General features: G+C 37.1%; 1 protein-coding gene across 6 annotated transcripts in view; it reads right to left on the bottom strand.

Moving 5' to 3' along the window:
* smarce1 (SWI/SNF related BAF chromatin remodeling complex subunit E1) overlaps positions 1 to 6,176 on the bottom strand; it is an 8,994-nt gene extending 2,818 nt beyond the window's left edge. The window contains exons 1-9 of one of the 6 annotated variants that reach the window (XM_087242137.1): positions 6,130 to 6,176; positions 5,246 to 5,298; positions 4,924 to 4,967; positions 3,313 to 3,417; positions 2,510 to 2,602; positions 1,880 to 2,011; positions 1,116 to 1,287; positions 239 to 411; positions 53 to 154 (exon numbers count right to left, since the gene is read on the bottom strand). In XM_087242137.1, coding sequence (XP_087098263.1) covers positions 53 to 154; positions 239 to 411; positions 1,116 to 1,287; positions 1,880 to 2,011; positions 2,510 to 2,602; positions 3,313 to 3,417; positions 4,924 to 4,967; positions 5,246 to 5,252 — 828 coding nt within the window. In that variant the 5' untranslated portion in view covers positions 5,253 to 5,298; positions 6,130 to 6,176. 6 annotated transcript variants of the gene reach the window in all.
* Between the last annotated feature and the right edge of the window lie 4,432 nt (positions 6,177 to 10,608).

Genomic DNA, 10,608 nt, shown 5'->3' with positions numbered 1-10,608 from the left:
CTCAGGCTAAACACAGGGGGTATTAGTTCAGCGATCAAACCAAATTTCACACCCGTTTGAGCTCGTTATTGAAGGAGTCTGTGCTCTCCAGGAATCTCCTCTTCTTCTCCTGATGCCGGTCCTCGATTTGAAGCAGCTCGGCCTCCAGTTTTCGCTGTATGGAAATCCCATATCAAAGATTAAATGCTGTGTGGGAATCTTGAGTTTTGTCTCTGGGTGTTTGATATGCTCAACAGACCTGGTGCACCATGAGGGACTGGACCTGGCGCTTGAGGACCTGCATGCGAGCGGTGGTCACGACCGAGCGAACATCAGGCACCACCACCTCACTCAGAATGTCACTGATTAGCCGGTGATTCCGCTGGAAACGAGCTGCCGCTGTGTGCTTCATGGAGAACCCGTCGTCATAGTCTGCAGACACATTTCATATTTGAAAATCAATGAATACAGAAGACAGAGACATTTTCCTTCAGCCTCCTTCTTAACATACTTCACACTGACATTTTATATATAATCGTTCTTTCTCTCTCCCTTAAATGCCATCATCCTCACCCATGAAAGACCTACAACAGTACTGAAGCACCCGATTCACCTGTAGCTTCTTTATTTTCCAAACCTATTCTATTAAGCAATATCAAGAACTATATTTTATTAGACAGGAACTTTAAGATCTCCAGGTAAGCATGAGTCTCTGTTCACATCTAACCTTACCCAAGCATGTTATAGCCATCTATTAAAATACAGTAGGCATTACTTTATATACTGTAAAAAGTATGGCAAAAAGTCACGACAATGTTTTTTAATGCTACTTTATTTCAATAAGTTACTCATGTTTAATTCAATATTTTTGAGGGTTTGACTGATGTGAGTTGAGATCAAGTATATGAAAATATTTAGCCTGTGAGATTTTCTTTACACTGTATGCATCAATATCTTATTTATTGACCTTTTCATTTAGTTTATTTCCATATCAGCTTCAATAGATATTCAATGAGAAAACAGATAACATTTACAAGCTTACAAAAATTGACATCATTTATAAATAATGTATTATTCATATTAACACTGTGTTATGTTCTTGTTATTCAAACTTGAAATCGTGACATGCAACTCACCATCGGGGTCCTCAGCGGGTTGGATGCTCATGTAGGGCTCCCCTTTGTCTAAACGTGACTGTCTCTGCCGGCTTTCTTCCTCTAGAGCTGCTTCTGCGCGGTTCTTTGCATTAACGTACGCAAGGTAGGCTGGAGAGTTGTGGTAGGCCTTCAGAGAGTCATTATACTCAATCTGCGGGGATAGAAGTTGTGCTTAGTGCCTTAAGGAATAGCCTTCAAATTGAATTCAGGGTTTCTGCAGGTTTCACCAAGTTACATTTAAGACTTTAGACCTTTTTAGGACCATTATGAAGGAAATTTTAGACTCATACAAGGTTAAAGGCTAAGGATTTTTTTTCGAATATCCCAGTTGAATATCCCACCTGCCCTATCAAAAATTATTTTAATTTAATATATTATTACAATAACAATAATTTAATAATAAAATATATAGGTCAGGTCAGTATTCTTAGCAATAGATAAATGGAAACTTTTAAACAAATGTGACTGTAAGGCAAGTAATTAAAAATGAAGGTAAATAGTTAAAAATGCTATTTTTAAATAAAATGTTTTATTGGGATTAGGATTGTATGAGTGTTAATGGCCAAATTAAAAAGCTATACATGAACAAAGGAAAATTAAGACCTGTTAAAAAAAGATTTGAGACCTACAAAATATTTCAGTAGATTTAAGACTTTTAAAGGCCTAAAATTGAGCTTTTTTGGCGATTTAAGACATTTTAAGACCCCACGGGTACCCTGAAATTGCACTCAAAGCAAACAAACCTTTTCTGCCTCATATTCATTTAAATAGTCCTGTTTTTCCTCATCGGTGAGGTCCCTCCACATGCCACCAATGATCTTGCCAATCTCCCATAGCTTCAGGTCAGGATTAGAGGCTTTAACTTGGTCCCAAACCTTCAAAAGATACAAAAGTCAGCTCAGAGCTGACAGAGCACACTGGATTCCTTGAGGGAAAGGCTTGCATTTTTTTTAAGAATAGAGAGAAAGAGCACTAATAGTCTACATTTATTAATAAAAAGGAAAAAATTAATGCAGAGCAGGAGAGAAGAGTAAGGCATCTGATTATTTTTTACATTTGGAATATAAAAAGAGATTGAAAATGTGCAGGCTAAAAAGGCACTAATAAACCTATTAGCCTTGCCATTTGAAACATTTGCTCACAGAAGAGAGAAAAATGGAGCAAAGAGTTTAGATTCTCAAACGAGTAGTTCAGAAATAAAAGATGTCAGCTTCCCAGCCTTGTTGAACAGAAGAAAGCAATGAAGCGATGTTGGGGTCTACCATCACAAGGGGCAGAGTCAGGCCACTGACCGCCCCTCAGCCTTTGAGCTGATCGCAGAAGTGCTCTCCTCAATTTACAAGCAGTAAAAGCAGACACCGTGGGTGTCTTACCTTCCTGCTTACCTTCCGGCTATACCGCATGTAGGGCATCAGCGGCTTGTCGGGCGGTTTGGGCGGCTTAGGAACAGTGATCCCTGAGGAGTTCTGCGGCAGAGGGAAAAAAAAGCCCAAACGGGGCATTAGAAATCATAAAGAGCACACGTGGCCAACACAAACAGACAACTTTTATAATGGAGCACTATGGAGAAAAGGGGACAGGAGGCAAAAAAGCACAACTGAAAGAAACGATGACAGCGTGAAGCGCTTCGCAAAAGGGGGCAGGAGGCATACCTCAACACCAAACCAAATAAAGCACATTAACAATACGGTCATGCATTAAGCTCTTGTAGACACAAAGCAATCATCTTTTTAAAATGATCCAGCTGAGGTTTGCATGACACCAGCCGACAGCTAAATTGCCTCAAGCTTGTTAAGAAGCCATGCCAAGTTACGGCATCTGGCACTGGCATCTAAAGCCATGCTAGCGGACATCCGTTAGCTCTCGTGCATGATGAGGTGATAGAATGGCCGACGGGGGAAAAGGGAAACAGTTCTGAGAAGCAATCACTCTGAAGCTACAATTCAGCGTCAATCACACAATTGAAGAGTGACTGCTTGACAGAAGCAGAAGGGTTATGGAAACTATTAGTTGAGTACTACCCAAAAATCGACTCTACTACCCAACAGACAGGATGAGCCTGTACAAAGCATTTCACTATTTGAAATTCAGGCCATGTGAGTTAGCTATAGCATCCTCTCGGCTGGGCTTTTAGTCCCTCGGCTGTTGCTAGGGCCCTAGTTGGCAAAGATCCTACCATTACCCTGTTGTTCCCGCTGGGGTTCCCTCCCAGCCTGTAGTTGTTGTAGGCCAGATGGCTGTATGGGTTGTACCCCACAAACCCAGGGGTGGTGGGCATTTGCTGATGGAGACAAATGAGACAAAACACGAATGAGAAATGACACAAACAAGGGAGGAAGGGACAAATAAAATGAAAAAAAAAAAGAACCTGCTTCGTTTTCTGTCATGATTTGCATAAAACATGCAAAAAGCAGCAATCTTTGATAGCAGCACAACCCTGGCATTATTCTACATTCATTTGTAGCAAAGCCACAGGCACTATGGGTGGTGGTGGTGGATGTGGGTACGCGATGAGGTGCTAAAACAGAAGGGATTCAGAGCTTTTCTTTGAGACGATCTCAAGGTGTCGTATGAGCTGAATAACTGATCTCTAACCTGACAGGAAAAGGCTTGGAATGATAAACGTTTTCAAGGTATAACTTCCTTTGGAAAAGTAAAGGTTTTAAAACCGCCAAAATTTTCTGCTATACCGTTTCTACGTTAGATGTATGATTGTTTTATTGATTTATTTTTTTAGAACAACAGTATCTCCAGCAGAAAAGATACCCAAAGATGGCGTTTTTAATTAGCCTGACATGTTCAATGTTTTAAAAACATTTTGACATTTAAAAACGACAAATTTTAGAGTAGTTATCACAAAACCGTAAAACTGTGATACTTTTATCCAAGATTATTATACCATCAGAATCCTTTACCAGTCTATGCCTAGACAAAAATAATACATCTGGGACACAAAGTCTTTGTCAGGGATTTAGATACATTTTAAATATTTCAAGCAGAAAGGATAGAATTAGATTTTTTTTTTAGATTTTTTTCAAACAGTTCTCAGTATCTATCTAAAGTACATTTATCAAATGGGTTAATAAGGCTCACAATTTATGCTCCAAACAGATAGTAATGGTGAATAGGGCTACACAACAAACAAATGAAACCGACATTAAAGTTTTAATTGGTAAAAAATATTTTTCAGTCATCAAAAAGCACATACAATTGACTGAAATCATGCAATGCACTCTATTAAACATTAATATCTTTTTAATATCTAGAAATAAACACAGGCGCAATTAGCAGTATTGTAATTTTATTTAGCAGCCATTGAATATTCTTCATTTTACTACTATTGCTGTATTATTTCTAATTTTGTATTATATTTTAAATGTATGTTCTACAGTGGAGCAAAAACAAGAAATTTGGCCTGTGCTGGAGAGGTACGTTGGTCTGCACACATTTTTTTTCCTAAGCATGTTTAGCTCGCAGTTAAAAGCATGATTAATAAATATTGTGTTTTGTATACACAATCATTTTTACCAACATCATGTAGCCATCATGGTTGTTCCTTAAACTACATTCAGAGCGTAAAGTAAGTGTAATCGTCAGCACTTACATTCTCATAAACCAAATTTCTATTTATTATTTAAATAAAGATGTTTAATTTAAAAAAAAAAGCCACCCCACATGATTCTGTGACTTTCCCACAATCCTCTCATCTCTAAGGAACCTATTTGGGTTTGGGTGATGAGGGGGAGGGAGGGGCCATATGGATGATTGGCATGTACTGGATACTTACTGTTGTGGGGGCCGGGGTGGGGGCAGGGGCATAGGGGGGCCGCTCTGTCACAGAAAGAAGGGGACAAAAACAATTGAAATTATTGAAATCAATCACATTAATCTAAAGCAGTAAATCCTACTTATTAATCACACATTCATCTCAGCTTAAAATATTTAACAAGATATGTTTTAATCAATTACATAATTACACCCATATTTACACCTAAAGTTAAGCCTCTTTGATGAATTCATTTCTAAACATCTGATAAACATGGGTGGGCTCCAAAGGGGTCTAAAAAACAGCCAAGGGGTCTAGTCGACCAATTAAAATGCCCTCTTACTTGACATCTTGATTGTAGGGTTGAGGATATCACGCTATCCCCATCATTTGGTTCTGCAACAAGGCAAAAGCGCATTAAAAAAATAGGCATTATTAAAACAGGACTCCATCGAGCTGCAAACATCAACATGCAATTTGATGAACTGGACATTTAAAACAAAAAGACTTATACCAACTTAGCTAACATCGTAAAATTCAAAGACAGTGGTTCGTTAAACATTGCACAATTTACACATTTGTTATTAATCGCCAGCAATAAGTGGATTTAATGCGAACTACTATATATAGTGTTGGTCCATCTCAGGCCTGTACTGAATGCGGATAATGGCGCACACAATGAGGCGAGTGGACAGCTCGCCAAGACGTTTATTATCGATAAACACAAATATATGACAGCTAGGATATCTGAATAATAAAACAACAGGTATCAGGGAAAAATAGGGTAATTTAAAAGCGTTACACATGGCGAGTTATAAGCATCGCGATGACATAAAGCCAAGTCCGTGCAGATGCTAACATGAAAACATTAATGAATGAAACTGGCTAACACTACACGAACAGCATAACAATAAAATCCTACCAGTAAGTCAAAATATAGTTAGCTTTTTAACAGAAAATGTGTTATACGTTATCTGAATTGATTTTAACCTTTTGAAAGAATTTTGAATTCCATATTTTGACAAACTCAACCCGCTGTTATCGGAAAAGCATTAGCTAGCGGCTAATGCTAAAGACCGAAAGCAGTTAGAGATTTTAAAATGTCAATACGTGTGAATAAAAACTGTGTGTTCAAACGGGCATGTTGAATATATTATAATCCTGATTATAATCAGTAGCTGAAATTGATATTTAGGAATAAAACACAGAATGTTAGCGAACACTCACCCCCAGCTCCTTTGTTCCCTCAATGGTGCTCCGCCAGGATGTGACACATTTTGAGCAGCATCTGACCTCATTTACCAGCGCATTTCTGCTCTCTAGTGGCCACGCACAGTATAACATAACAAAATCTATACCGAAAACCTGACAGCAGCGAAAATAATCGACGCCGACTGTAAAACTGACCCGTTTTTCTGATTTAGCAATTGAATCTGTCAGACGTTTGTACAAAACTGCAGAACATTAACAGGTTGATAGTAGCTGGCAGTTTATTTGAACAGAAAAGCCGAATACATTGTTTCAGTTTTATTTAAAGAGATAGCTTGCCTAGTTCCACAAAATGGCACGTATTTATACTCCACTTGTTCCACCTGTTTGAGTATTTTTTCTGGATAAGCATAAAAATGGAAACCACTGACCTCCATAAGAAGAAAAGATACTAAAATTCAATCACCTCTGCTTTCCATCATTCTACAAAATGTCCTTATTTTGTGTTCAACAGAAGCGGTTTCCTCTGGTTTGGTACTAGTGAAGGATTTGTAAACTTTCACGGTTTTCATTTTTGGTTGAATAACTATCACTTTTAAGGTTTCCAAGAGGATTTTACATTTCACAAATACAATATGTTTTTGTTATCGAACCAGCATTGACATTAATGTACAGTACAACTGCTCTATTTTGTCTGATTTAGCTGTCTAATTCTTGGGATTCCTGCATAAACTAAATTGGCCTTGGTGTATGTGTGTGAATGAGTGTGTATGGATGTTTTACTGTACTGGGTTGCAGCTGAGCATCCGCTGCCTAAAAAATATGCTGGATAAGTTGGTGGTTCATTCTGCTTTGGTGACCTCTGATGAATAAAGGGACTAAGCAAAAGGAAAATGAATGAATGAATGAATGAATGAATTCTTGGGATTCCAATGACATAACATTACTGTATTAAAAGTTTCAGCAGATTTGACACTTTAAGCATATTTTAATATGTACATTTACATGTATAAATATATTTACAACATAACAAAAATATCACATTTACATCTCTGGATTTTTGATATACAATACAATGCTTAAAGTTGTCATCAGTCTTTTGGAACCAAACAACTGGGGAAAGGAAAGTGGGAGCCTCTGTTTCTATTTGATCTTTTTTCTATTGTCATCCATTTTATTTCCAGTCAGATATGTCGACCTCAACATGTCCACCCTGTTATGGAGAATATGAAAAAGTAAACAGAAATAAACTAAAAAAACGCGGCTTTGGGATAGTTTTAGACAGACCTTCTGTTTTGTTCAGACGTGTGTGTGTAATATGTGTGCATTATTGCAGCCAGGGTATTTTATTGACATGATATTGCATGCAATCATGGCTGATTTTGTCCACCCTGTTATGGTAAGGAATATATTTAGTAATATTTTCCAATAATTTTTTTGTCTTCCTTTTTTTTGCAGGGTGGACATTTTTGATCACAGAATGTGGCTCATAATTGCTTAAATGGATATACTTGACCAAAATAAATTTTACATATTATAATAACACATACGGCGATGCAGTGGCGCAGAAGGTAGTGGTGTCGCCTCACAGCAAGAAGGTTGCTGGTTCAAGCCTAGGCTGGGTCAGTTGGCATTTCTGTGTGGAGTTTGCATGTTCTCCCTGTGTTCGTGTGGGTTTCCTCTGGGTGCTCCGGTTTCCCCCACTGTCCAAAACATATGGTAGAGGTAAATTGGGTAGGCTAAATTGTCAGTAGTGTATGTGTGTGAATGAGAGTGTATGGGTGTTTCCCAGTGATGGGTTGCAGGTGAGTATCCAATGCATAAAACATATGCTGGGTAAGTTGGCAGTTCATTCCGCTGTGGCAACCTCAGATTATTAAAGGGACCAAGCCGAAAAGAATATGAATTAATGAATTATAACACATACATTTAAAAAATAAATAAGATTAAGTCTTATGATATCCAAAATGCATCATACCAGGAATGGTTGCAAACAAACAAAGTTCATTTTAAATAAATCTGGTCTCTTTTTTTCAACCAAACCAACCAATCTATAACAGTGATGCATCAACAGGTTCATACATATATACATGAAGTAGGGCTGCACGATATTGGAAAAATCATTTATTGAGATATTTTATTTTTCTGCAATAAACATTGTCATATACAATTCCAGAAGATGGTTTGAATAACACTATTTGATGGTTTTCTGGGGAGTAAAAAATATTGGTTAGTTTTTTTACCGTCAGAAGAAATAAGTGAAAATTAAGAGTTTTTTTTTTTTGTTTGTTTGTTTTAAATAAATTATATGTCAGTGGGGTAAGTGAAATCATCTTGTTTTCGCTTTGATATTTGAAGAAACAATACGAAAATGTAGATTTTGGACTAGAAACAAGACCAAAATTCTAAGTAAGAAATGTTAAATGCTTCTTTTTTTTTGCGCAAATCTTATTAAGTCTGTGATTAAATACAATTCTGAACAGTTTGTCCAATATATTTCAGATTCAGCATTGCTTTGCGATGTGACTATTGCGGAACTGCACATTGCAATATCAATGCTGAAACGATATGTTGTGCAGCCCTAACATGAACGCTGCAAAAACCTATTTTCTTACTTAGATTTTTTGTCTTGTGTCTAGTCCAAATCTAAGAATTATCTAAGAATTCTTAAATTAAGAAGCATTTTCTACACAAGCAAATTACATTGTCTTTTTAAAAAGAAATTGCCAGATTATTCTGCTTGTTTTAAGGAAAAACTCACTTAATATTGGTATATTATTTCTTAAAACAAGACCATGTGTTTTGCTTGCCTAGAATATTATGTTTATATTATTATATTATTATATTTATGACTATAAAGAAGACAAAAAAAATCTAAGTAAGAAAAGCATTTTTTGCAGTGAAGGCTAAACGCTTTACCAGATTTTTTTCTTTACAACTTCATAAATGTGTATGCGGGTAGTTGACAAAAAGGCAGAAAAATAGCAACTATTTACAAATAACCACTTATAAAATTAGTCCTGAGGTATTGATTACAGATTTGGTTTCTTTTTAATGTATAAGACTGTGCTTGAGACAGTCACAAAGGACAGTTTTGAGATCTGGCTCAAAAATGTAAAATATGGAATAACACAGCAGCTTTTTTAACAAGAGGTCCATGAAGAGAGTTACTGGCAGCTAGCTCTCTGCAACACTCACATGGTCGCCCACTGAAGCTAAGCAGGGCTGTGCCTGGTCAGTACCTGGATGGCTCAAACTGTGGTCTGTCTGGGTCTTATTGTTAAAAATCCCAGGATGTACTTTGAAAAGGAAAAGCATCCTAGCCAAATTTGCCCACTTCATCATGACCTCTTAACCATCCCCATATCCCACTCTGTCTCCTCTCCAACAATCAGCTGGTGTGCGATGTGCAATATGGCTACTGTCATGTCATCCAGGTGGACGCTGCACACTAGTGGTGGATGTGGTGGATTTTTCCTCTAAAAATGTGTAAAGTGCTTTGAGTGTCCAGAAAAGTTCTATATATATGTAATGAAGTATTATTATTATTATTATTATTATTATTATTATTATTATTACTATTATTATTATTTATTTATTTTCTTTTCGGTTTAGTCGCTTTATAAAGTTGGGGTCGCCACAGCGGAATGAACCGTCAGCTTTTCCAGCATTTGTTTTTCATAGCGGATGCCCTTCCAGCTGCAACCCATCTTTGGGAAACATCCATACACACTCATTCACACTCATACACTACGAACAATTTAGCCTACCCAATTCACCTGCACTGCATGTCTTTGTACTGTGGGGAAAACTGGAGCATCCGGAGGAAACCCAAGCAAACGCAGGGAAAACATGCAAACTCCCCAACTGACCCAGCCGAGGCTCGAACTAGCCACCTTCTTGCTGTGAGGCGACAGCACTACCTACTGCGACACCGCGTCGCCCTTATTATTATTATTATTATTATTATTATAATGATGATGATGAAATACAAAGAAATGCTTAACTGTTTACTGCATTTGATTGATACTAATTATACTCAATTTTTATGTGTTCATGTTCAATTTTTAATGTCATGGTGTAACAGTGAATTGCAACATGTATGCACCCCATGTTCCTGCTAGAAACAATAAATATAAGCTAAATCCTCTGTATAAATTTAATGGTTGAATCTAACATTGATTGCTCTAGAATCTAACAGTCATTTCTATATATATTTTTAGTTAAATCCAGCAAAATAGAGCAGTTGTTATTTTTATCCAACCAGACTGGCCTGTTTCTGCCGCACACTTTATTACAAATGCACCACCCCATAAATATTCATTAAAAGCATTATATAATAAATGTGAATCCATCCCATTTGAGTGCTGTCAACATTATTCATAATATTATTCAACGACATTCAACAGACTGAATTAACTTGATTGGCAGTCCATTGGCATCAGCTTTGCCGCTCTGTGCTTTTCCTCAGGCTCATAAACAGAGTAAAGAAAAACA

The sequence above is a fragment of the Danio rerio genome, chromosome 3 (genome assembly GCF_052040795.2).
Source record: "Danio rerio strain M-AB ecotype USA chromosome 3, GRCz13ab, whole genome shotgun sequence".
NCBI lineage: Eukaryota > Metazoa > Chordata > Actinopteri > Cypriniformes > Danionidae > Danio > Danio rerio.
Note: the sequence above shows the minus strand (reverse complement) of the source record. Positions and strands in the feature narration are given on the sequence as shown.